This window comes from Hemicordylus capensis, chromosome 5 (assembly GCF_027244095.1).
Source record: "Hemicordylus capensis ecotype Gifberg chromosome 5, rHemCap1.1.pri, whole genome shotgun sequence".
Lineage (NCBI taxonomy): Eukaryota > Metazoa > Chordata > Lepidosauria > Squamata > Cordylidae > Hemicordylus > Hemicordylus capensis.
Window position 1 is genome coordinate 218,583,646 of NC_069661.1, and position 27,948 is coordinate 218,611,593.

Here is a 27,948-nt window from a genome sequence, read left to right on the forward strand (position 1 = left end):
TGCCATGTCTTATCTTACTCAATCCAAAGGAGGAGTGGAATTGCTACAGAATAAAACCTCTGAAAAGTTGTGCCCTTTATTCTTCCATGGGCAACATGTAGCAAACATCTGATGGAGCTGGAATCAGGACTCAAAAGATAATTCCCCTGAAGGAAAGACTGTCCTGGAGTGGAGCATTCTGAGTATTAAGTCCGTCTTACACAGGACTGCACAACTACAGCCCTTCTGCAGATGTTGGCTTACAACTCTCATAATCCCTGACCATTGGCCACTGTGGCTGGGGATTATGGGAGTTTAGTCCAAAAACAGATGGAGGGCCTAAGCTGTGCAGCCCTAGTCTTACACCCCCTATACCTTTTCCCTGTCATTTGATTTCAGTTTGACCCTCATTTCTGAGTGAATCTTGGCATGTCAGTGCATACACACTTATTCTTTGGGAATCCTTCTGGACTTGGTTTTTCTCATGAAAAAGCACCATGTTGGAAATATACCACTGAACCTTTGCATCATAGTACACATTTGTTAACATAGGCCAAAATGGGGATGGACTTTAAATAGGATCATGAATCACTTGGACGTGTACACAACTTTAACAAAACTTCGGTCCCATTTGGAACTCATTGGTGCTGGAAGTCCAAAGAACAAGAACAAGGGCTGATGTCTGGAAAGGGGAGGACAGTTTTCAGAGGAACCTATTTGTGAACCAGATATTAGAAGAGTGGGGGACAGAATTCTTCCGCCTGTGTTCCTACAGCAATCCAGAATGCTCCTTCCTTCTACTGCTTTGATGATTTGAGCTCCTTGCCCCTTATGCATCAAATATTAGTCAGAGCTAAAGCAAGCAGCCTAATTAGATGGGCCTCTTCCTAGGAATCTGGTAGAGCAATATCTCAACCCAAACACATTTTTCCCCCAGTCTGGGCAAGGAGGAATCTGAGTTGCTAGGCAACTGCAGAAATAATACTCCATGACCTCTATAGTGGTGCAGCAGGCATGAGATGGGTGGGAAGTAGAGTTGCCACGTGTCCAGGATTGGCCTGCACAGTCTAGGAATTGGACGTCATGTCCAGGATGTAGGCATTTTAATCATTTTTCTGGTGCTTCTCTCCAGGCATTGTAGCTAAATGGTGTCTTTATATTTAAAAGCCCCATATTCTTACCCTTGCTTTGGCACCAGTGCTTCTGACTGGCTAGGTTGACTCTATCTATATGGTTCAGAAACCCCTTCTGCTCCCTTCTGGAACATCTTCGTGAGGATGATAGTGGGCCTCTGGGTTTAGCTGTGAAGTATATGGACAGAGAGAGCACCCCTTTCTCTACTGACATTGTTGGGGTCCCACTTCTCACTAGAACACTCTTTCCAATCCTGGTCAAAAAAGCAGGGCTTTAACATTTGTGCCCCCACCCCATTTGATGGTTGTGACCGGGAATTCTCTGTGACAAATGTGGCAATTTTAGTGAGGAGCATAGAATTGAGGCCCTCATTTGAGACTCCTAAAGATGGTCTGGTTGAGCAACTAACCTCTTGAAGACTGAAATCTTAAGAAAAGAACTATCACAGCAGCCAACAGTATACACACATATATAAAAATGTAATAATGACAACAGTAATAAGTGCAAGGGATACAACTTAGGAGAGATCTTTGGTTTTGAAGCTTATCAGACAATTCAGACAAAAAGAGCTGGGAGAGATGTTTGTCAAGAGAGAGTTACACAAGCACCCGCCCATCCAAATATGGAAAATAAAAATGTGTGCAGGCTCTGGATTCCACCAGAGACCCTGGCTTTTCACAATTACCAACCCTAGCGATCCTTAGATTTAACCCATTTCTTAGAAATCAGCCCTAGCAATTGTGATAGCCAGACAGTGAGTGCTGAAACTTTCCACAGGTGCTATATAAAGGTGGCTGCAGCTGTGTGCGTTGCTGAGGCAGTGGGTTGAGATCGACAAGTTATAACTCCATCGAATAGGGAACAGCAGTTGGCGAGGCCTCCCTCACAGCGCTTGTTTATTATATTCCTCGTGTTACTTCCTGCTTTCCTCAACCCCCACTGCTGCCACACAGATCTAATTGGCCAGAGTGATGCAGAAATGGGTTTCCTCCAGCTACTGCCAACTGGTGAACAATCAGAGTGCTGTGAGGGATCTCACCTCCCAGGCATCTCTGCTTTGACACAAAGACCTCTCTGTGCGAGAGTCACAGAGAACTGGCTCGTTCCAGAGAGACCATGTTGCCATGTTGGAGACCATCCAACCTGGGGACACATGGAGTGAACCAATACCCCACAGTGAACAGAGACACCAGGAAGGAGAGAGAAGGCCAGACAAGGGTTCCTAAGCCTTTGGATAAATTGATCCTCTGGAACACAGCTGGGAGGAAACAAAGAGTTGCACATTCTGCATCTTGCTGGACAGAACTGTGGAGAAAAGAGCTCCTCCAATGGGTTTATATATTATGGGATGAAGGTGCAATTCCTTTAACTTATTCCCACTCACCGCAAACACTGGGAAGAAGAACTCTGAACACGTATTTCCTTTGGTTGCCTCAATCAGTCCCCAAGTAAACAACTGTAGGGAGCCATTTTAAGATAGAGCAACACAAAGGAGGGGCAAAATAAAACACAATAAAACAAATTCCTGAGCCTCTTAAACTTGATTTCTGCAAATGCATTGTGGGCTGCATTCTGGTTCCTACTGGCAGCCATTTTAGATGCTATGACATGCATCATTCCTCATAGCTGGGATGTCCTCTGAACACCAAGAATTTGCTGTTTGGCACCCATCTCATCCCTTTTGTTTCTCATCTAAATAGTTTCTTGAGAGCAGGGTGATTTGAGCATGAAAAAATCCAGACAAGCGGGTGGAGGGGTTGGAAGAGGGCTGTGTATGATTATCTTCAAAAATATGCAGAACGGGGAGTGGGGGAAGCTGGACAAGGAGCCCGGTTCTCATGTTGTTGCTGTGCTAGGGGGAACATGATATAACCTTTTCTGTCTGAGGGCATCTTCACAGTAAGCGTAATGGGGTGACTCAGCCCTCAGAATTTATTTATTGATTTATTTCTTACTGGTCCACCTTGTGTTTCATGAAGGAAGGGGTTTCTTTGTAAGCACTCCCATGTGAAAATTGCCACACTTCTATTGCCTCAGAAAGAAGACTGGTCCCAGCCATTTCTTTCTGGAGTGGTAAATTGTTGCCATGGGAGAACATTTCACAAGGAGACACTTGGAACTCTACACATCCCCCCCCGAAACCTGAGATGGTACAGTTCCCCTACACTTGTTTGAATGGCCTTGTATCCTTTTGGACAGGGAAGTCACGTAAGGCAGGCCTGTGGTTTGTGTCTGGCTCATCCTGAGAAACATTTTTCTCTCATTTCCTCCCAGAACAAGCATGCTGTGGAAAAGCTGCTGCTCACCGGCAGAGTGGGGCTATGCGAGTTAGGGACAAATTGAGAAAATGGCTCATGGACCTAAAGTCACGCACTTCTGCTTTAGGGGATTCAGAGAGAAGCATGGAAAGAGTTCTCACTCTGTCACCCATTCTGTGAACTGGATTCGGAATTTCTGTGCACTTCTTGGAACCAGGATGAAAAATAATTTGATTGATAGGCTCCCCTGGCATGGGCTCAGAGTGAGGCCCTGTAGAAGACCAGAATTCTGTTTTCCCACTGAAATGCAAAATAAAGGGCAAAGCTTCCCATCTAGAGTAAAAAGCAGTCAGGGAGGGGGCAGTCTGAGCCAGATCAGGGCTGTGGTGGGGCAAATGATATAAGCCTGCCTCCCACATGCTGTGGTCCCAAACTGGATCAGGCCTCTGTGGCTCCTATTTATCAAAAATAAAATGAGGATTCAAGGATCAATCTCATGCTTAAAATCATGTCTAGTTTGATCCTCAGTAGATTTGATCTAACCTGGGTCTTCAGTAAATGGATCACCAAAAACTGGCTTCAGATCCAATCCATGTCTGATGTTCTTTGTGAGCAGGGTAGAGGGAACATATTGGAAGGTTTGGAGTCAGTAAGGCAGTTCTCACAAGCAGCCAAGCCTAAGCTTAAGCAGCCGATCCTGGGCTTGACGACCTGTGAGAAACACCCGGATCCCAGCGGTTCCGTGGCATGAGACCCAGCGCCAACGCCTGGCTTAGGTTAATGGAGCGAGCTTTACCACATGATGGGTGTCAGGGAATGGTCAGATGGCAGGCTCCCAGGGAAGTGAAGCTCTCAGGGCCCAGCCTTGGTGCTGAAGAGCCAAATGAGGATTGTGTTTCATTAAAGGTCAATCCAGGCTCTGGGACGGTGTGTCAGTGTAGTCTGCTTGCAACCCGCCACTGGCACAGAGAGGAGTGCCTAGAGTGCCTATCTCCTAGGGAAAGCCCGCAATGCACCGCACTTGCTGCACTGTGCATTGTGAGATTCCCCCGGCCTCTAGAATGCCGCACCGGTCGCCGTCGTGGGGATCGTGCGTGTGGCAGTGTGCCACGGCTGGGGCTCGTCTGGACTGTCTGTGGGGAAGGTAGGCTTAACCCACCCTCCCCACCTCCCCCCACCCCCTGATGCAATCGTGTGAAAGGCCCCAGTGTGTCTGACTGGAAGAACCACCTGAGTAATTTTTTCCTCCAGCAGGCAAGTATCTCCTGATAGTTGGTTGGGTGGGCTATGTTTTCTGGGGCCTGAAAGAAACCTCCTATTCTTTGTTTTTTCCTGTTCCTCTTAGACCTCTGGTTTGATCTTCTGTCATAGTTTTTCTCCCTTCCTATAATTATTTGACAGAGATGTGGAGGGTCTCATTAGCTTTTTTACCTTTTTTGCAAGGATTATTTGTTTCTACCAGTGTGTGAAATGCTCACAGACTCACGGCACAAGCTGCAGTAACAGAAACAGCCAGTCATTGAGGGTAAAGGTGGACGTGAACTCATTCACACCTCTGAATGCTGACTGCATAGCAGAGAGAAGAGCAATGGAAGAGCAACAAGGAACAAGGAGGGCCTGACCTGCTCTCTGGGGTTCTATTTTTCTTCCGTCCCTTTCTTTAATTCCCTAAAGTGGGAAGGAAGGTGGAGAAGAAGGCAGAGAAATGTGCCCCCCTTCACCTGTCTACCATCATCTCATTCATGTCCAAAGCAGGTTAACCCTTAGAGTTCACTCATCTGACTGTCAGCTTGTAAGTGGCAATGTTCACTCTATGTAGGCATTTTCTGGGAGTGTGATAAGAGGTTCCCAGAGAGCCTATGTAGATAGTCAAACCTTAACCTCATCTTCCTCCTCCTCATCAACATATTCAAAAGAATCACTGTGGCCCTCTCCAACAACGGTTGAAGCTCTTAAGGAGTCTTCCTCTTCTTCTTCCTCTTCCTCCTCTTCCTCCTCCTCATCTTCATCTTCCTCCTCTGTTCTTGGGCGCCATCCAGCCTTGGGTACTTGTCGCTCTGCCACCCTTGTCTTCAAATGCCATGTGTTGACATCTGGGCTTTCCCATGAGGCTTGGCTTCTTGACTCTTGTTGACGCTGCAGGCCACGGTAGGTGTCTCCCATGCCATAATGGCTAGCTAAAGCCTGGGTTGCTTGGCTGAATTCTCTTGCTTCCATCTTGCAGTCATTATGGTACTCTTGCCAAGGGATTTCTTTTGACACTGCTCCCTTGGCAACGACTCCTCTTGGCTTGGAGCTTGGGTTCTTTCCCCTAGAACAGGGTGACCCTTCTTGAGACAACTCTATGGAATGAGAATCTCCATTAGTGCACACTGAGTGTCCTAATGGCAAACTATTCTCAGAATGACTCAGAAAGCTCGATGCTACTTTGCTTTCTTCACAAGGAGCATGAGGTGATCCTGATCTCCAAGGCAAAGAGTCATCTGCCCAGGTACTCTTCAGGGGCAGAGGCGAGTTGGTATCACTGCTGGTTGGCGTTTTGCTATCTTCTCTTTCATCCTCTGCCCTGTTGCTGTGGCTGGGGTCTCCTGAGAAGCTCATGACATGGAGGAGTTCACTCATCAGGGAGGGGCCGAGGTCAAGGCGGAAAGACAGCAAGGAGTCTGAACGTGTCAGTGCTGGTTCAGCAAGGTAGGAGCTTTCCTGAGTCTTCTCTGAGCGAGGGACGCGGGGGATGGTGCAGAATCCAGATTCCAATCCTGAAAAGACCACCAAACCAATAGTGAGAGAAGAGCATATACCAGTGTGGGAGAACCAACTCTTTTAATGCAGGTGAGAAGATACAAAACAGGAGACAAAATCTCAAGGTGCTGTGAAGCATTTATTGGAGCCCAATGCATTTCAGTCCCAAAGGCTTTCTTCAGGGGCAATAATTTGTAGTATTTCAAGGAGAACTTCAACAAGTAGACCTTTACCTTCTCACAAGCTTGCCTACATAATACTACAAATTATTGCCCCTGAAGAAAGCCTTTGAGGCTGAAACATGTTGGGCTCTAATAAATAAATACATGCTTCACAGCACCTTGAGATTTTGCCTCCTGTTTTGCTTCTTGATTGTGCGCTTCCTGTTTTTTTGTCTGCGAGAGCACAGGATGCCCATCTTGCTATGGAGTATGTTGCAAAGCATGTGGATAGGTCAGCATTCAGGAACACAGGAAGCTGCCTTAGACCAAGTCAGTCCATTGGTCCATCTAGTTCAGTATTGTCTACTCTCCAAGGTTTCAGGCAGAGCAGAGGCGTAACTATTGGGGGGGCAGGGGGGGCACGTGCCCCGGGCGCCATATTTTCTGGTCACGTGGGGGGCGCCGCCATGACAATTTTTTTAAATTTTTTTGTTAATACAAATGTTTCCTGCTCAGTGCAGCAGCGCTGCAGCAGTCAAGGGAGCATGTTGGCGCCCCTCCCCCACGAGCGGTCCCTTCCGCGCCACCCGCACCCCCCCCCCATTACTTTGCTGGCACCTGGCGGCCAGTCAGTGGCCTGGCTTGGCGGCGGGCGCTTGTGAGGAAAAACCTAAGTATAATGTAGTATGTTGAGGGGGGCGGAGGCGCCATTTCAGTGCTTGCCCCGGGCGCCGTTTTCCCTAGTTACGCCTCTGAGGCAGAGTCTTTCCCAGCCCTACCTGGAGATGCGAAGGATTGGACCTGGGACTTTCTGCATGCAAAGCAGATGTACTTTCACACAGCTACAAACCCATCTATTCCAGGGATGAGGAAGGCTATTTTGTGTAGCCTGCCCACACTTGTTAGAATCCTGAGCATTACAGCTTTCATTTTTGAAGAACGTCTCTGTCCCTCATGGCTGGAGATATATTAATCCATGTGATAGTAAAAACGCTTATGGGTCAAGACCAAGGAAGCAAATCACATGACGTTCACATTGATTATATTTGACAACTGATGTGATTGCTGAAACCAGACTGCGATGTTTTTTCAAGGCTTCGTCAAGATTTCTCTGCATCAGAGGGCAACAATTTCAGGATAAGACTGTTGTGGAATGAGTGTGCACCATGTCAAGCTAATGTTGATTCACATTTGCCATGCTCATGCACGTTATGTTAATAGCAGGCAACTAAAATATGCAAATTAGCTACAGCTCAGTGGCTTATGAGCTATTTCCAGTGAGTAGCTCTCAGTGCTGAGAGCAAATTGTTCATCCCTGAGCTAACTCAGTATCCACCCTTTCTTCAAGAGTATCATTACCAGATGTGGTAGAGGAAGTATGCAACAGCTCAACATGATCATGGCATACAACATGCCTTGCCTGTTTTCCCCATCTTCTAGTAAACAGGACTTAAAAGCAGTGGTCCCCAAATTTGGAGTAACCAGGGCACAGGTTTTTTTCTGGATTAAAATTGGAGGCACAATGCCTTCTTATACTTCAAAAGACACGCTTAGATTTCTTTAGTCCATTCCGAGATCAATGGGTAAGCATGAACATAGAAATTTGCCTTATACCAAGAAAGGCTGTAGGTCCGTCTAGTCTGGTACTGACTGGAAGCAGCTCTCTTGATATGCTTTTAACTGGAGTTGGCAGGCATTGAACCTGGGACCTACATTTTCCTTGCAGCTGTGGAATAGCCCAGTTAATAGTACCTCTTGGCATCCCATCCCCCCCTTTTGCCCATTCAGTCACTGCTCAGGGACAAGACCATCATTTTGGGATAATACGGATGCTTGTCAATTCCCTGGCACTTGGCACTTGTCGGTTCCCCAGGCACTTGTCAATTCTAGCATGGGTGATATCAGAGAATCCTGCTGTGCCCTTATTTCCTCCACCAGGATGAAGTAAGGGCAATTCCTCCATCATTATCTATATATAAGCAGAGAAAAGTGCTCAATACTGCATGATACCTCCCCACTCCAGTGGGCATAATGTGTTGGTTGACTGGAAATGGTAGGCTTACTTTCTCAAGGCACACTTCAGCCCCTCTGATGGCTCACTGAAGAGTCCCAGCCCGGAGTAGGAAGATCCACAGGTTCAAGAACACTCTGGTGTAAACGGGGCTGCAGCTCAGTGGTAGGGTGCATGCTTTGTCTGTAGAAGGTCCCAGATTCAATTCCTGGCATCTCCAGGCAGAGCTGGGAAAGACCCCAGTTTGAAATCCTGGCTGGCTGCTGCTATTCAGTATAGACTAGATAGATCAATGGTCTGGGTATAAGGCAGCTTCATAAGTGCTAACTGCCTTAGCAAATAGCCTTTGTGAACACTCTTTAGTTTTCTGCAAACCCCATTATACTCCCATTATACTAAGAAACAGGATGGATTTCTCTGTTATGCAAAAGGGAAGCTCAGCCTGAGCAATGAAGCAGCAGAGGCTTGGTTACGTGGCAAATATGAGCCGTGGGATAGCAGACTTGATTACACTGCAGCATTTGACTGGGCGAATTGGAAAGAATAGAGCATCAAGCCTAAATTTAAATGACTGGTCAACCTGATCTTTTTTGTGCTTTGCTCATAAGCTGGAATTGGTCTGTGCAAAGAAGCAAAGATGTCTGATAAAGAATAGGAGTTCAGGCAGGGTGGGGTGGGGGACATCTATCTACTGCAATAGCTGCATGACTCACAATGGTCAACAGAGGGCAGCATTGTCTTGTAGCTGTCTTGATGCAAGCCTGGGCTTTAGCAATGCCAGATAGGCCCGGCAGCTGGGAAGGAGCCGTTCTGCAGCAACAGGAGCTCAGAACACAGGCAATTATTCACTTCCTTCCTAGACCCAGCTCAGTGCAAATGCTGCAGTGTGTATGGTTTATACTGGAAATGCAAAGACTAGCTTGATGGAACAGCTTCTGCATTTAACCAATGAAAGCCACAATGCCGCTCCAGGTTTTTGCTCAGAACAGAACTTGGCTGGATTCTCTTGTTGTGTTGGATAGTGGGGAGTATAGGAAAATAGCTGGGCTTTTCGCTTTAGAAGCAATACGCTCATCCAAGCAATACATTCAGCCAAGGCCCAGAATGAACCCTAGGCACTGGAGCATGGCTGCCCCATCCCCATTCTGGTCTGCACTCCCCTTCATAGAGGAGAGCTGGTCATATAGGAACATAGGAAGCTGCCTTATACCAGAGTCTGACCATGGGTCCATCCAACTCAGTATTGTCAATGTCTACACAGACTGGCAGCAGCTTCTCCTAGGTTGCAGGCAGGAGTATCTTCTCAGCCCTATCTTGGAGATGCCAGGGAGGCGACTTGGAACCTTCTGCATGCAAACATGCAGGCGCTCTGCCCAGAGCGGCCCCATCCCCTAAGGGGAAAATCTTACAGTGTTCACATATAGTCTCCCATTCAAATGCAAACCAGGGTGGACCCCGATTAGCACAGGGAAGAATTGATGCTTGTCACCACAATACCAGCTCTTCGTCTGGTGGTGGCAAGCATGAATTGTCCTCTTTGCTAAGCAGAGTCTGCTCTGGGGAATCTGGTGCTCTGGGAAGAGCACCTACATGCTTGCATGCAGAAGGTTCCAAGTTCCCTCCCTGGCATCTCCAAGAGAGGGCTGAGAGAGACTCCTGCCTGAAACCTTGAGAGAAGCCGCTGCCATTCGTGCGGATAGTACTGAGCTAGTACTGAGATAGTACTGAGCCAATGATCTGACTTTGGTAAAAGGCAGTTTCCCATGACCCTGTTATCTGCCACAGGGCCCACACCAGTAACAGGAAGCTGCCTTACACTCAGTCCGACCATTGGTTCATCGAGTGCAGTACTGTTTACATTGACTGGCAGCGGCTCTCCAAGGTTCCAGGCAGGAGACACTCTTCCAGCTCAACTGGGAGATGCCGCCAGGGAGTGAACCTTCTGCATGCAAGCACTTCCGCTGAGATATGGCCCCCTCCCCTAAAGCAGGGTTGCACAACTTTGGCCCTCCAGCCGTTGCTGGACTCTAGCTCCCATAATCCCCAGCCATAGTGGCCAATAGTCAGGGATGGTGGTTAGGAACGTAACATAGGAAGCTGCCATATACTGAGTCAGACCATTGGTCTATCTAGCTCAGTATTGTCTTCACAGACTGGCAGCGGCTTCTCCAAGGTTGCAGGCAGGAATCTCTCTCAGCCCTATCTTGGAGAAGCCAGAGAGGGAACTTGAAACCTTCTGCTCTTCCCAGAGCGGCTTCATCCCCTGAGGGGAATATCTTGCAGTGCTCACACATCAAGTCTCCCATTCATATGCAACCAGGGCAGACCCTGCTTAGCTATGGGGACAAGTCATGCTTGCTACCACAAGACCAGCTCTCCTCTCTGGTTGTTGTAGGTAGTGATGTGTACGGAACCGCGGAGGCACGGTTCGACGCCGGCAGGGGTCTCCCTTTAAGGGCGGTGGGTTTGCACTTACCCCTCCCGCCACTTTTCCCCCACCGGCACATCGTTCTAAAAAAAAGTTTTCGTGGCGGCAGTGTTCCTCCCTACCACCCTGAAAACTTTTTTTTTAAAATGGAGCACCAGCGGGGGCAAAGCAGCGGGAGGGGTAAGTGCAAACCCACCCCCACCCTTAAAGGGAGACCTCCTGCCGGCATTGAACTGCGAACCGGCACCAGCACGAACCGGTTCGCAGGCCTCTTGCATGGCCTCTGGACCAGTTTGTGCACATCCCTAGTTGTAGGCCAGCATTTGCAGGGGGCAACAAAGTCTCTTTCCCTATGGAGAAGAACTGACCTCACTCACATGCAGTCTGCTATCCAAATATAAACCAAGGCAGACCTTGCTTAGCAAAGGGGAGAATTCATGCTTGCGACCACAAGACCAGCTCTCCTCCCCAGTCACTCTTTCCCCCAGAACTCATATCAGCCTCTCTCCTCTGACAAATATGCTGGAAATTCCTCCACACAGTCCTCTTTCCTAACAGCTGCCTCCTTGGCATTTGGTGCTGGAGACAAACATCCCAGCCAGAGACAAACAGACCAGCTTTCCCAATACTTCTGGAACGATTGCCTCCAAATCGTTAAATATCACTTTACATGTCCAGGCAGGTCTGCCAACATGTGAAAAAGCAAGAGATAAGATTTCCAGCCCAGTCCAGTATAGGAAGGAAGGAAGTCCTACAGAGTTCGTTAAGACTTGTTCCCAAAATAAGTGCACGTAGGATTGCCACCCTCGACTTCTTTCTCTGGTCTACAATGCTTCTGCATCACCCTCATCAACCCCTGATCCATGCATAAAGTATAAGCTGGGTCTGTTTTCTTGTGTCTCTGTTTGAACTGCTACCAAAATACATTTTGAAAGGGAGAAAAATCTAGATCCCTCTTCACACATTACAATAAACGCACATCGAGAGGGGAATGGACTTGTGCCCCCTGTCCTTGCTCTTGCCCTCTTTGGGCACTCAGCATAGCTTGTGACAGAGCGGAGGTGCATACAAACAGTACATGCCCAGCTTCTGTACACACAACTGTGGGCTCTGACTTCCCCAGGGTTCCCAGCTGCATGTCACTGTTTGTATGTGCGCTGGCTCTTTCACAACCTGTGCTGAGCATGTGAAAGTGGCAGGATGGAATGCACACAGGAGGCTGAAGGGGGAAGGCAGGGGTGCACGCAGAGGACAGAAGCCTGAGGAGCAATTCCTGACTTAATTTTTTTCTGGGGTGGGGGGAATGACAGAAAAGCACTGGGGGAGGACTCCCCAAATGCTTAGGGGATATGCATTCCTGGGGAGAGGAGTAAAATTCAGCAAACCTGAATTTCCTCTTTTCAATAAGCTCTTCTGGAGCTTGAAAGATACTTGGGTGGGGAGAGAAAAAAATGTTTTGGGGGAACAGAATAGAGCTCTAGGGGGAACTCCTCAAATGCTTAGGGTGGAATTGTCATGTCTTGGGGGAAAGAGTAAAGTTAAGCAAAATATCATGTGTTTCCTCTTCTTTGCTTGCAAATTTAATCTTATTTGGCTAACGTGACCTCTGACAAAGTTGATCTTGCTCTAAATGATTATAGTCTTATTTCTTCCAGTTCAGCTCTTGCAAAGCTCATCTTGCTTAATTGCCTGAAACATTTTTAAATAAATCCTAGTTAAGAACTACCAAATAGTAGCACTTTAGATCAAAGTGAACAGCACCAAAGTAAACAATGACGCAACAGTTAAGAGTCAGAATAATAGGTAACAGAAAAAACCACAATTGTGGAGTTGCACTGCCTAAAGGGAAAGGATTGTTAGGTGTGCTCTTTGTGCTGTACTGACCTAGTGTTTATTCTGAGATAAATAAGGAATCTGTGGCACTCGTAGTCATTCCTAAAAATATCCAGGATCTTCATGGTACTCTCTTCCATCCTTTTATATTCACCAGAATTTGTACTGGAAGATTACCCAGTTCCTTTCCTTTTCTTACCACACTTTCCATTTCCAGTCCTCTAAGTGCTTGTGGAGAGCTGGGTAGACCAGAACATGGATATCGCTATTTTTGGCCTCTTCTTTGTACTACCAGGAGAGTGCCAAGTGCATTCTGGGATTGGATGACCAGGCAGAAATATCACAGCTTGTAAACCACCACAGTCAAAGTATATTGGAAGAACTATCAAAAAGAAGTGGTCTCTACCACTCGGCTGAGAGATTAAAAAAGACATTTGAAAGTACTCTGAGAGTTCTCGAAATCTACATCCCAGCCAGAAACCCTCCATTACAGTCTTTAAACTCTCTTAAGAGACCAAAACGTCTGCAGGAACATATTTGCCTGTGATATCCCTCTACAAGTCTGTCATTTAACATTCTTGTTTAGAAGATGTTGCAATGACTCAGGAGACAGTATGCGCCGTCCAAAACACTAGTTTGCTAACAGCAAGCTGTAAGGCTGCATTGCAATAAAACAGCCCAAGGAAAGGGAATTGGTGGAGGAGGTGCCATGGAGAATGATGTACTCTGCAAGAGGTCTATGGTGGGTCCCATCAAACTCAGAGTGTTCCCCTTAAATATATAGCGTATTTATCTGAATAGAAGACGACTCTGAATTTAAGACAATTTCCTTAAAAATACAGATTATACCTGTACTGACCCAAAAGGATGAGTACTCTGAATTTAAAACAACCCCCCAATTTCTACAACCAAAGAACTTTGCGGGGAAACCTAGCCTTAGATGACATGTCATCTCTAAATACTGAAATCTCAGGCAGTTCATAAAGAAGGATTTGTGCATGTGTGAGGCAAAACAGAAGTCAATGTCAGAAGCAAGTCAACCCATTCAGTCCAAACCACCCACCCTACAGGTCACCTACCATAGTCAGAGAAGCTGTTGGGGGTGCTCTTGAAGGCAAATGTCACACCATGGCCATTTCCCCCACAGTTGGCGTCATTGAGCTGTGGCAGTGAGATGGCATTCTTGATAATAGGCGAGATAGGAGGGGGCAAAGGCGAGGCCTCATCTTTGCTTCTGTTTCTCCAGTTCCTTAGCGGTCTCCTTCTCACGTGTCTCAGTGTCCGGACGAAGAAGTTGTTGTGCTTAGCTTCCTCACCGCCATGGTTTCGGAGGAAGGAAGTGTCTCCAAAGGCGTCGCCGCCACGGCCCACATGCATGGTGTGGCGGAAGTCCCCCAGGGGTGGGCTGATCATGTCGGGTGTCAGCTCTGCCTTCAAACGGCGCTTGCTGTGGGAGCCAGACACCCAGCCGATCACTGGTAGCTTTCCAAGACTCATCTCCTAGCCTGTCACTCCTAGCCCTCTTGCAGAAATTCACAGAAGGGGAGGTGTGCGTATGTTGTGGGGACAGAATCACACTCCGGGATCCTCCATCACCTGTGGTTTTCCTTCTTCTCCTCTCTCTGGGCTGTTTAAAGAATCAAGACGAACCTTTCATGGGACTTCTGGGTTTCTAGTTGGGAGTGGATATCTGATTGCCACCCTTCTCTCTGGTCCTTCTCGGTAGTGTCCCTTCACAGATTTCATGAAGCCACTAAGCTGATGTTCTGCTCACAGGTCGGGACCTTCAGGAATTCAGAGGGGATGAGCGCAGGCAGAGATCCCTGCCTCCTTTCTTGGACGGGGGCAGAAGCTGTGACCAAGGATTCTGTTGCTGCTCCTGTCTGGCTGGAAGTGAGCAAAGCTGGAGGATTAACATTAATCCGTTGATTCTTCTTCCGCCTTCTTTCGATCTCGCTCTCTCATTCCACCTCCCACTAGCATGGGAGCTGGTGAACAGATGGGGCAGCAGGTCAGAGGAGCCAGGGCAGGCCTCTGAGGTTAAATGCCTTCAACCTGCTGGATGCCTGCCAGAAGAAAAGACAAAGAGAAAGGTGAGTCCCCAAACTGAGGTGTTCTGAAGGTGGGAGCTCCAGAAGCGAGAGAGCTTTATTTGTTGGCAACCTGCAGCAACAGCACAATGGACGTTTTGTATTGTGCTGAGAAGCCAAGGTATGAGTTCCATTAAGCTAGCTGGGCCCCTTCTTGGGTCCCCCACTAGGTGGCAGAGACGTGTGTGATGCTTTCATGTCTTCTATGCTAGCTTAAGTGGTGTAACGGTTCTATTTATACAATGCATGTTGGTCTAGAAGTTCTGGGGAAGTCGTGAGCCCTGCTAGTCAGCAGGCAAAAATAACTCTCTCCCTTCCACACCTCTGAGAACCAGTTGCAGGGGAGTACCAGTAGGAGAGCGGGCATGCCCTCAACTCCTGCCTGTGGCTTCCAGTGGCATCTGGTGGGCCACTGTGCGAAACAGGATGTTGGACTAGATGGGCCTTGGGCCGGATCCAGCAGGGCTGTTCTTATGTTCTTATGCTGTCATAGTTCAACATGGCCATCAGGATCAGCTGCAATGGGAAATGATGGCAGGAAGGGTGGTCCTACCGTTCTCTGCACCTGCACTGTACTTACAGCAGAGACAGCCAAACTGGTGGAGCGCAATACATTATTATTATTATTATTATTACATTTTCCCCCGCTCTTTCTCCAAGGCGCCCAGAGTGGTGTACTTCTTGAGTTTCTCTTTCACAACAACCCTGTGAAGTAGGCTAGGCTGAGAGAGAAGTGACTGGCCCAGAGTCACCCAGCTAGTTTCATGGCTGAATGGGGATTTGAACTCAGGTCTCCCTGGTCCTAGTCCAGCACTCTAACCATTACACCACACTGGCCCCCCAATAAGCTAGCCCCAGATCTCAGTCCCCCTTCTTTGATTCACCTCAGTTGCTTTCTCTGAGCCACTTGTGAGTCAAGGCACAGGCAAATAGGAGAATGAGCATTTGAGGAACATAAGGGGAGAACTCTACCAAAGCCTGTGTTTACATCAAAGAGATAGGTGGCAGCAATGGCGATAGAAGAACTTGTTGCTTTCGTTTTGCCTTGCGTGGGAGTGATTCAGTGGGTGAACCCTTCAGCCCCTGTTCAGTTCAAAATATTGCTCCTCTTTAGTGTTTGCCATTTTCTGGGTCTCCAAATCCGGGCACCCCAATTTGCATCTTATGTAAATTGACTTGCAAATAATTTGCATATTATGCAAATTAGCAGATGCACTTTCCAGTTGACTTGTATTTGCTCTGGATATATACTAACAATAGTAGGGGAAGATATCTTTGCCTGACCATTTTCTTTGACATATTAACAGCAGCAATAGAACAACAACAACAAAAATGCACAGCTTTTCAGTTAAGGCTGCAGTTCTGTACACACTTACTTGAGAGAAGATCTGACTGAAACCAAAGGTGCTTACTTCTAAGTAGGCATGCACAGAATGTCAAGCCAAAGTCCTTAAACATTACAATATACAGCCTGGTAGGCAGGCAGAGATTTACATCCAAATCAAGCAATCCTCTCAACTGCCTGATAGAGATCCCCTGCTGATAAAAAACAAAGGCAACATTCCTCAGATGATGACTGTACTTGTGAAACATTCCCAGCTAGCCTCCTGCCTTAATCCAAGTTCAGTGGTTGAGCAGAGTAGTGACCGCACATTTTGCTTCATAACTCCACTTCTACAATGGCTAGAACTTAGCTTTTTTATTTCTTTTTTTAAATGAAAGCTGAAATCCAGGGGAATCAAGGCGGGCTAAGAAATCCAGGTAACATGGTTAAAATCTGGGTACTTCCTGGAAAATCCGGGGAGATGGCAACACTACTCTCACAAATTAGTGTTTTCCGGGTGCTGCAGTTACCTGTGCTGAAGAACTACTTTATTATGGATAACTGCGATTACTTTTTATAACTCCATTATGATCTATGGCAAGGGTTTCCTTCCAACCATGGATCCCTAGGACTACAACTCCCATCTACTCCAGCCAAGATGACCTTTGGCCATTGTGGCTGGGGATTATGGGGGCTGCAGTCCAACAGCTTCTGGAGACTCAAGGTTGGAAACCCCCATCTATGTAATGGTGGTGCTCTAGAACAGGACTGCACAACTTTGGCCCTCCTGCAGACATTGGACTACAATTCCCACAATCCCTGACTATTGGCCACTGTGGTTGAGGATGATGGGAGTTGTAGTCCAAGCACAGCTGGAGGACTGAAGTTGTGCACTCCTACTCTAGAATAAGGGGCTTTCTGTAGCGCTCCCAATGTGTCCGTACCCAGCTGTGGCAAGAATTCAAAGAAAGAGCCATTGAACCAGCAAAGGCTGGCGGTTATGGAGATGCCAGGATCTGCAACCCTTCTTGAAGCTCAGACTGGCCCTGATCCAAAGCAGGTGCCTGAGCTGGCCTTCCCCTTCTCTTGAGTAGGCCCTCTCAGAGGCAAGCAATTTGCATCCGGGGCTGGAATTTGGCCCTGGCACAGCATTGCCTCTGCACCTGGGGTCCCTGGGGACAATGGAGGGGGCTCTAAGGGACAAGATGAGAGCCTTGCTGGGGGGCAATAGGTTTGAGAGGGTTCATACGGGGTGTGTGTGTGTGTGTGTGTGTGTGATATGCTCTGGCTGCTCAGAGTCTGTTGGATGTGCAAATGACTCCTTTCACTGGGGGTCAGGGAATGTGATCACCCTCCAGGGTCCCCTCCAGCTTGGAGTCTGGGTAGGTCTTGACACAATGACACAGGTACATCTAAGCAGGGATTTGTGTTTGTGTGTGTGATGCACTGTAGGGGGCACCCGATCTGATGCTCTGTATGGGTGTATCTGATCTCCACACATGCCCTCGCTCTGGACTAGCTATGGAGGTAATAGAGCCAGCAATGGCTGCCCGGACTGCACAACTCAAGATACTGTGGCGCTTCTGTGGTTTCCCAGTGACACACTGTGTCTTCTTTGGGGGGGCGGCATCCTTTATCTTTCCAGCTTGGCACGAAGGCTGACTGTGGAGATGGCATAGTGCAGATATGCTTATAGTTTAATTAGCTCTCTGTCAGTTAAGGCCTAAAAATTAAGGGTTCCCACCAGACTTGTTTTTAAACAAGCATGACTGTTTGTTGGGGAAGAGGCAGGAACTGGTCCCTGGCTGAGGGTTGTAATTTAAATACAAGCTCTATTTAGATATTGTGCTGTATGTGCATACAGGGGTCTGTAGGGGGCCGTAGCTCAGTGGAAGAGCATCTGCTTAGCACGCAGAAGGCCTCAGATTCAACCCCTGGCAGCATCTCCAGGTAGGGCAGGGAGAAACTCCTGCCTGGAGAGCGGCTGCCAGTCAGTATACAGGTGAAACTCGGAAAATTAGAATATCGTGCAAAAGTCCATTAATTTCAGTAATGCAAATTAAAAGGTGAAACTGATATATGAGACAGACGCATTACATGCAAAGCGAGATAAGTCAAGCCTTAATTTGTTATAATTGTGATGATCATGGCGTACAGCTCATGAAAACCCCAAATCCACAATCTCAGAAAATTAGAATATTACATGGAACCAAGAAGACAAGGATTGAAGAATAGAACAATATCGGACCTCTGAAAAGTATACAGTGTACTGTGCTTGATTGGCCAGCAAACTCACCTGACCTGACCCCATAGAGAATCTATGGGGCATTGCCAAGAGAAGGATGAGAGACATGAGACCAAACAATGCAGAATTGCTGAAGGCCGCTAATGAAGCATCCTGGTCTTCCATAATACCTCATCAGTGCCACAGGCTGATAGCATCCATGCCACGCCGCATTGAGGCAGTAATTGCTGCAAAAGGGGCCCAAACCAAGTACTGAATACATATGCATGCTTATACTTTTCAGAGGTCCGATATTGTTCTATTCTTCAATCCTTGTCTTCTTGGTTCCATGTAATATTCTAATTTTCTGAGATTGTGGATTTGGGGTTTTCATGAGCTGTACGCCATGATCATCACAATTATAACAAATTAAGGCTTGACTTATCTCGCTTTGCATGTAATGCGTCTGTCTCATATATCAGTTTCACCTTTTAATTTACATTACTGAAATTAATGGACTTTTGCACGATATTCTAATTTTCCGAGTTTCACCTGTAGACCAGGGCTGCTCAGCTTCGGCCCTCCTGCAGATGTTGGCCTACAATTCCCATAATCCCTGGTTATTGGCCACTGCGGCTGTAGATTATGGTAGTTGTAGTTCAAAAGCATCGGGGGGGGGGGGGGGGGCACATAACTTGAACAGGCCTGGTGTGGACAGTACTGAGCTAGATGGACCAATGGTCTGACTCCTGTGTTCATGTACAATAGGCAGCTTCCAATGTTCATGTAGATCTTGTGTGAACATCTGTACATGTGTTCATTTTCAAAGTGAACCTGGCTTCAGGACCCCTCAAATGCAGAGTACAGACCAGGGGCGTAGCAAGGTTGGAGTGGGCCCAGAGACAAGATTTTAAAATGCCCTCCCCCCTCACTGAAGCTCAGCTCATGAAGTAAAGAAATCTTAAATGAGGCTGAATAGTGGTAACAAAAAGCATACTAAGTAAATATATATATATGTGTGTGTGTGTGTGTGTGTGTGTGTGTATGATTTTTAAAAGGTTTTGTAAATTGTGGATGATGCAAGTCATTTAATGGTACTAGAGAAAGACATGCTGTTCTGGTAGCTCCAGGTCTTAACACTCACATCAGTTTTGGAGGATGAATACAACTGAAGGAAGCCGGGGAAGGTGCGCGGCTGAGGGAGTCAGTCATATGACTTTGCTCTGCCCCCCCCCCAGACAGTGGGTCCCCAGACAACTGTCTCCCCTTGTAGTTACGCCCCTGGTACAGACAGCAAATGTACTGCTGAACATGCATTGAATGTTACATGTGATGTGAGAATAACTATACGTGTGCACAGTTTACATGTGATGTTCAGTACTCATATGAGCTACAGATCTGTATACAGGTACAGTTATTCATGTTGAACACACTATGTTTCCTATCTGCACCATGCACCTGAGGGTCCTGTACCCAGGTTAGCTTTTAAAATGAACGCAGATACAGCCATTCACACAAAAACATGTGCAAGAATCCAGATATATGTACACTCTTACCACATAATGTCGGACTAGGGAAAGATTGCACATGCATTAAACATTATGTCTGAAAAGGGCTGACATAAGTACAAAAGAAGGTACCTTATACCGAGAAAGACCATTGATCCATCTAGCTCCGTTGTGTCTGCACCAGGACTGCACAACTTCAGCCTGCCAGCTGTTTTTAGGATACAACTCCCATCATCCCCAGTAGACAACAGTCAGGGGTTATGGGAGTTGTAGTCCAAAAACATCTGCCGAACTTGTACAGCCCTGGTCTACACTGACAAACTGCGGCTCTCCAAGACAGGAGTCTTTCCCAGCCCTCCCTGGAGATGGCGGGGATCAAACCTGGGACCCTGAGCATGTGAAGCAGATACTCTGCCACTGAGCTACGGGCCCCATCCTGTGAATGTTAGACCAACAACTGTACGTGCGTATTCAACTGGGTCCTAAGAAATACTCATGTCTCCACCCTTTGGCAAGCCCATTACCAATTGGTTTTGGCATGAAGCCTTAACTCTAATTTATACAGATGGGAACCTCAGTTGCCAGCAGTGGGACCCTTCATTAGCATGGAGCAACACACGTGCTTAAGACAGACTGCTTCAAACATTACAAACATTGCCCACATGGATAACAGTTCTGCAGAGAAAGAGTTACACAAACCGTGTTGTCATATATTGTGAGCCCTTTGGGGACAGGGATCCATCTTATTTATTTATTATTTCTCCGTTTAAACGGCCCTGAGCCATTTCTGGAAGGGCGGTATAGAAACTGATTGAATGAATGAATGAATAAATAAATAATATATGTTGATCTTACGTGTGTGTCTATTTGTGTTCTGTGTTCAACATTTCAAATGGAGAGGTTGGAAATGTTGCCAGATTTCAGCACATTTCATCTCAGCTCCAGCAAATGGGCTCTGTGAATGCTCTTATGCCTAACCCCTGCTAACTTGGCAAAGAGGCACCTTTTAACGTTACGATTCTCTTTATTTAGCAAGGGTAGAGTAACTGGCCCTATCCATCCCCAGCACAGTATCCCTTCAGCGGCTGTTGCTGGTGTCTATCTTATGTTTCTTTTAGATTGTGAGCCCTTTGGGGACAGGGATCCATCTTATGTATTTATTATTTTGCTGTGTAAACCGCCCTGAGCCATTTTTGGAAGGGCGGTATAGAAATTGAGTGAATGAATGAATGAATGAATGAATGAATGAATGAATAAATAAAAACATTCCACAGATGAAGACCCACTAGCCTTGACCCCCATTCTCTCAAGCTCTCTACCCTGCCCCCTTCATTTGTTCTTTGGCTCATGGATCACCTTGGAAAGAGAAGAGAAGAGGGTAGGAGAAAATGTCACTGGATTAGCCACAAGTCTCTATGCCAATGCCACGTGTCTCTCCATGTTCTGGCTCTGTTTGCTCACGTGGAACCCCTCTTATCTACTAGGGTTAGACGCTGGCAGATGAAAGATTATAAAACCTCAACTGGAATGCATGACTGCCATTGGCTGTGCGTTGTTTTTTCTCAGGGTGAGGGGCAGCGGGGGAAAATGTCCCTCTCTCCTCTGTTCCTGGTGCCCCTGCTCTGCTCACAAAAGGACAGGGAAGTGGCGGAAAGGGAAAGTCACTGTGGAGAGATCACACAGAGGGCCTTTCTAGATTCATAAAATAAATATCTTTCCCTGCTCCCTGTGATTTCCATGTGCTAGTCTCATTTACGCCTGGTAGTACTCTATCCGGTCTCCACATATTGGAGAAGGGCAAAGCCTTGAATATATGAAGCCTGTAAGACCATCAGTCTAGTTACCAGCCCTATCCAGATGTTATACCTGTGTCTGTTATACCCAGAGGCGCTCTTACCCCTGGACTTTGGGGCCCAAGTCCAGGGCCTCCACAGCCTCTGGGCCCCCCAAATCCTCTTTAGTCTCTCCTGGTTGGTGTGGTCACCTGGCAGAGCATGATGATGCTTAATTTTTAGGGGAGGGGGGCCTCCAAAGGCTTTTAGGTCCAGGCTCCAAAAGTACCTAGGTGCACCTCTGGTTATACCTGTCAGATATCTGTACACATTTTTGTGTATGTTTTTGTGTGAATGTCTGTACCTGCGTTCATTTAAAAGTGAACCTGGGTACAAGCCCTCTGAAATGCAGGATAGGGATGGGAGGTGTATTGCTGCACAGTACTTGCGTTCAACATGACATGTGAATAACTCTGTTCAGATCTATACTTGAGTGTACACTGTACACAGATTGTACAAGTGTTGAACATAATGTCTGAATAGGGCTACTGTCTACTCTGACCCTCAAAGCAAAAGATGGCTGGAATGGCGGAGCATTGCTATGGGAGCAGGGAAGCATGGCTGTCTTTCGTCTTTTGTTTTCCCTTCTCTTTGCTTGAGAGTTCTGTGATGCAACGGGGGAGTGCATTGGGAGGAAGGCGTTTGGGAGGAAGGAGTATTGGGAGCAAGGAGTATACTTTGGACATCAATGAAATGGCAAGCAGAGGTGGAACGATGTGTATCCCTTGCCACTAATGATGTCACAGGCCTTAGCCCAGGGGTTCCCAACCTGGGGGTCCCCCAGATGGTATGGGACTACAACTCCTATCATCCCCAGCCACAATGGCCAGTTGTCTTGGCTAATAAGAGAGCCAGTCCTGATGTGATTTCCCCCTCCTTTATGGTGCACATAGGAAAACAGTGAAGGAAAAGGGCTAAAAATGCAAGCTTTTTTAAACCTCAGGACAATCAGATGCAAGCAGGGAACATGCAAAACACCTAAAACCCGCTCCTTGCCTGCATCATGCTTGCATTTAACCATTCCCACATTATAACAATGTGAGTTTTTGCCTGTTTTATCTCCTCCTCCTTACATGTCGCTTCAAAAATACCAGTGGGCAAAAATAATGCTTGAAGCAGCCCTGGGTAAACGTGCTGTATTGAGAATGCAATATTCAGGTTTTCATGTCCAAAAAATAGGGAGTATTGAGGATGCAACAATTATTTAATTTCTAAAATGTTTATCCAACTTTCTCCCTGCAAAGAAGAAACCCAAGGCAGTAACCAAATAGACAATATACCAATAATAATACAGAGGTAGGCAGCCTTGGCTCTCCAGCTTTTGTGGAACTACAGCTCCCATCACCCCCAGTGGCTGGGAGATGATGGGAGTTGTAGTTCAAAAACAGTTGGAAAGCCAAGTTGCCTACTCCTGATATAAAACATATATATAGAATATTGTAGTGATCGTGTGGCTGACTTCTCTGGCAGGGCTCCAGTACCTTTATAAGCCACAAGGCAGGCAGGAATTCAGCAGGGGCTTTCCCCCCAGTGTAGAGTCACCTTAAGTGGCACAGTCGGAAAATGCTTGACTAACAAGCAGAAGGTTGCCAGTTCAAATCCCCACTGGTACTATACCAGGCAGCAATGATATAGAAAGATGATGAAAAGCATCATCTCATACTGCACAGAAGGAGGCAATGGTAAACCACTCCGGTACTCTACCAAAGAAAACCACAGGGCTCTGTGGGCACCAGGAATTAAAATTGACTCGATGGCACACTTTACCTTGCAATGAAAGAGACAGACTCCCCTGTTGAATTCACGCAACTAGAGGCACAGGAGCGCCACCAGTAAAACATTAGCAAACCTAAATATAGGCAGTGTAAATTCGGGCTGTCACCCTTTTCTCCAGCAAGGCACTTTTATCTTTAAGCGCTGCATGCTAAGCAGGAATTCAACATATAAGGCTTTTCCAGTGGCTGAATCTCCTTGCTGGTTAGCCTTCAGCTGGAATTTCTGCTTGTCACGTCACTGTTAAAGGCACAGGAGCCTAGCCAGAAAAAAGGTTGCACCCTAATGTAAATTCATCACTCCTTCCTTAGTTTTTCTATCCCCAAATGCCGCAAGGCAACTCTCCATTGTGTAGGGCCTTCTGTGGGTCACAGTGCGCTGAAAAGAGCAGGAGGACAGCGATGGATTTTTGAAACCAGCCTCTCTTTATAGCTCTACAGTCTTCTTTCTACAGCGCAAGAGCAAATTCGCCACAACCTCCTTTTTTTAAAAAAAAAGACATGCTGGTTAAGTTAAGGTAGACACCCAGGACGATGAGATGCAAAAGAGGGCAGGATGCTTGTAACTTTTGTGCAGAAAACACACTGTTTTTAGATTGTGAGCCCTTTAGGGACAGGGAACCATCTTGTTTATTTTTCTGTGTAAACCGTTTTGAGAATTTTTTTGGTTGAAAAGCTGTATATAGACATTTGTAATGAATAAATAAAAAAATAGGATTGTGGCAGCTCCTCATGTCCATGTAGCATTGTCTAGAGACTGCGAAAAGCGGCACCTGCTAAAATTCTCCTTTCCATTTAATTATTAGAGGTACAAAAGTCCTGTCCTATCGCGCATCTGGTCAGCCTAGAGCTGCCTTTTTCTTCATGCTGTTTTCAAGGGCAGCCAATGGGAACATCTAAATCAGCAGCTTGCATACATTAATGTGCCCTTTTATTAGCGCTTTTTTTTTGGCCAAACTGGCAGCTTTTCATGTAGTTTCTCTACAGTTACAAAACTGGGGAGAAAGTACAAGCACTGTTCTCTAAATCCCCTCTTCTTTTGAGGCTGTGAATCTGTGGGCAAGGATGTATTCCTTTAGTCATGTATAACACCTGGTATAATTTAGGCGGCCACCTAATGGTGCAGCGGGGAAATGACTAGCAAGCCAGAGGTGGCTGGTTTGAATCCCTGCTGGTAGGTTTCCCAGACTATGGGAAACACCTATATCAGGCAGCAGCAATATAGGAAGGTGCTGAAAGGCATAATCTCATACTGCGTGGGAGATGGCAATGGTAAACCCCTCCTGTATTTGACCAAAGACAACCACAGGGTTCTGTGGTCACCAGGAGTTGACACTGACTTGACGGCACACTCGACCTTTACATTTTAGGCAATTTTATAAATGACACATTTCCCATCCTAATTATCTTCCTAGTTATCTTCCCATCCTAGTTATGTTCTATCAAGCTCCTCTCTCTTACTAGGGGATAGTGGGAAGGAGAAGGGAAAGAGAGGAGGACAGAACAATACAAGTAGACGACTTGGCTGAAACCGGAGCAGTCCCTTAGTTGGAATAGTCCCTGGAGAGTGCAATCCCCCCCCCCCCCGCACAATCCCTGACAAACAGCATTAGCTCAAAGCAGGAATTGTGGCTCCTTTTTTAGTACTTGCTGCCGCCTCTGCCGCCAAGACCAGGCACTGCCCTTCTCTTGCAGCTGGAGGGCCTCAGTCTTATGCCAAAGCCAGAATGTGCCCCAGGTTTCACAGGGCTCCTTATCTTCCATCTTTGGCTTGGCTCTCTCTTTCCTTCTTCCCTCTGCCAATGCAGGCTGCGGAGACTCTACCAAACTGCACTGCCCAGGAACTCAGAAGTCCTTCCCACTCACTTGACTTCATAGGCCAAGTCCAGCTATGCCTTTGTTCAAGGAAAGCTCGTGACGGTCTAGTCAACAGAGCAACAATGGCATTTGTTCTGTTCCCCTATTTGCTTGCCTATCTGTTCATCCATCACACGTGCAGTGGAATCCTAAACATGTTTACTCAGTCCCATTGAGTTCAATGGCACACTCACTTCCAAAACAAGGGTGCATAGGATCACAGCCATTGTTTTTCCAGAGTCCATCACCACTCTGTTCTATCTAGGCATTTCAACCTACTGCTCTAGCATCTCTTGAACATGCAGCTTCCCTTCACCCATCCTGCTTGTTATCAGAAGAGAACTGAGGCCAAACAGTTAATACCTTTTCCCCATCATCCTTCACCTTCTCCTGACCTTTAGAGTTGTACTCTGTCCTTTGTTTCAGAAGACTTCTGGGCACTGTACTAATCACTGTCTCTTATTAGTGGCACCCATGGCAGCTTTTTCATGAGGCAAGGTGAGGTGGTTGCCTTAGGTGGCAGATTAATGGGGTGCCAACAGGGAGAGGAGTTTCTCCCCCATTGCTGCCAATGGAGAAGCTCTTCATGCCTCTCCTCACACTCCTTACAAAGTTTGCAAGAAGTGTGAGGGGAGAAGAGAAGGCTGCTAGCAATCATCCTTCTTCCTTGCTCCTGAGGCACTTCCAAAGCATGCAAGGGTCAGTTTTGGAAGGGGGCTGTCCCCCATCAGGGGTGTGGGGCAAGCCAACATTTCGCAGCTTGCCTCAGCTGCCCCAAAGCCTTGGGCTACCCCTTGCAGCACCAGGGTACCACCGTGATACATACATACATATACATATACATATATATATATATATATATATATATATATATATATCTGGCAAATTTCAAAAGCTTTATGTGGCTACTATCCAGACACAGCTTAATATTTGAAAGAAGAGCTAAAGCACGAAATGGAAGGAAGCACTCCAGATGTCTGTCTGGCTGGCTGGGACTGTGAGAACCACAACCAGCTTTGCTAAGGATGGACAAGACACATCGAGAGATAATCCAGGGTAGTCTGAGAACAAAATTAGCACCAGGGAGCTACAGTTTCGAATGGAGCTTTGGAAGATTTCATGCAATGAGCAACACCCGGGCCAATTTTCTGCCCATGTTTGCAGATCAGTAATTAATTTCTTATCCATTGAGCCATTTGGAACTGGCATTGTCAAAGGCCTGGAAGACATCCTGCTGGGGACAGTCCTGTCTAGGCTGGGAGAACAGGCTGGATGGGATCTTCTCAGACCGTCTCCTCCTCTGCCTTAAGTAGGAGGAGAAGGCCAGCCTCATAAGCTCTGGAAAGAAAACTGAGTCACTTTTCTCTGCTTATATATATGAAGCACATGGGAAGGGTTCCTCCCCCCCCCCCCAGACAGCGGGTCTGGGATGTCAATGTACTTTTTTTTTAAAAAAAGGAAACATGCTTTTGTTTCCTTCTTAAAAGCAATTCCCCTTTCTGTATGAAGAAGGAAAAGAGCTCCTGGTGGAATGGGCGACTCTGGTCTGCAAGATCCCAACAAGTTGAACACCACCACCCCGCCAATAATTGTTGCCTCAGTGCGCCCCCCCTCCCTTCTTGCTGTGCCCGGCGCCCTCTTAAGACCTTTCTCCATCCCTCTTCTTTCCCTCCTCCATTCGCCCTTTCCCACCTAACTTCCCCCACTCTCCCTACCCCTTTCTCCAGCATCTCCCCCTCTCCTGCCATTCCCCCTTCTCCCCTTTCACACCCAACTTGCTCTCCGTCGCGCCCACTCTAAAAATGCCAGTTTCTTCCACCCTCCCTCCCTGCTCCTTTTTTACATTCACTCCCCCCCCGCGCCACCGCGCGCAGCAGCTTCGTCGGCCTCTTTACACTATTCCCAATTTATCCCGCCCCCCCTAATTATCTTTTAATTTGATTTTCTAGTTCTCCCCTTCAACATCTCCCCCCCGCACCGCGACTCCTCTTCTCTCCAGCCCTGCCAGCCCATCGCACTCATGCCCCATGTGATGTCCTTCCAGGGAGCGCAACACGCAGACAAAACGGAAAGTTCTGAACTTTACCTTTTCTGGCAAAACGGAGCCCGGACTTCTCTGGGATTCCGAAGCGCCCTGGATTCGCCCGAGGGGGGGCGCGGTTGACAGAGCGACGGCAAGGGCAGTCGGCACGTCCTCGGGTCCCTTTGAGCGCCGCCCGGGACGCGGGGATGCCAATGACGTGATCGGTCCCCCCCCCCCACTCTCCTCTGCCCTGCCTTCTCTTGCGGGCATAGCAGCACTGGAGCGCGAGCGAAGGAGGCAGAAGGCGACCAGGATGGGCTGTGGAGAGCAGTGGGAGGGGTTTCAGCCCTCGCTGACCAATCCCGAGCCGTCTGAGAATGAAGTCCGGCGAGGAGGACGGGATGCATTTCAAAAGTCCAGCCGAGGGAAATTCAGGCGCTCTTGAGCCTCGGCCTCCCCTCCCTCTTTCCAAAGGCGGCTTCCGTCTCACAAGAGAGTCTGGAATTTGGAAAAGTTTCCCTCCCGAAGTGGAAGGAAGGAATGGGGGGATTCCCAGCCCAGCAGCTTTCCACTCCCTCTAGGCTTGTTGTCAAGCAAAACATGTTGCTTGGGGGGTGTCTGGTTTGGCTTGGAGCCCATATTCCTCTCATAAGTGTACCCAAGGTGGGTGGCTAATATTTTTGTGTGTCTACATTTCCAAACCAGAAATCATTTTAATGGATGGCATTATATTCCTTGGAAATGGGTATTTATCTTTCCAAACTCTGCTTTC

The 27,948-nt window shown here is 47.3% G+C and overlaps 1 protein-coding gene across 2 annotated transcripts; it reads right to left on the reverse strand.

The window, feature by feature from the left end:
- Nucleotides 1-1,573: 1,573 nt before the first annotated feature.
- Nucleotides 1,574-27,434, reverse strand: CDC42EP1 (CDC42 effector protein 1). 2 transcript variants are annotated; one of them, XM_053258127.1, is made up of 3 exons: nt 27,240-27,434; nt 13,626-14,612; nt 1,574-6,130 (listed from the first exon to the last, which is right to left on the reverse strand). In XM_053258127.1, exons 2-3 carry the CDS (start codon nt 14,041-14,043, stop codon nt 5,241-5,243), a joined length of 1,308 nt encoding a protein of 435 aa, XP_053114102.1. In that variant the 5' UTR covers nt 14,044-14,612; nt 27,240-27,434; the 3' UTR covers nt 1,574-5,240. The 2 variants fall into 2 exon arrangements, with proteins under 2 accessions (XP_053114102.1, XP_053114103.1); XM_053258128.1 differs by lacking the exon at nt 27,240-27,434 and adding an exon at nt 23,292-23,439.
- Between the last annotated feature and the right edge of the window lie 514 nt (nt 27,435-27,948).

Coding starts and splice junctions, on each gene's coding strand:
- CDC42EP1 (XM_053258127.1), bottom strand. CDS start 14,043: ATGAGTCTTGGAAAGCTACCAGTGATCGGCTGGGTGTCTGGCTCCCAC. Junction 6,131..13,625: donor CAACAGCTTCTCTGACTATG/GTAGGTGACCTG, acceptor TGGTCTTTTCAG/GATTGGAATCTGGATTCTGC.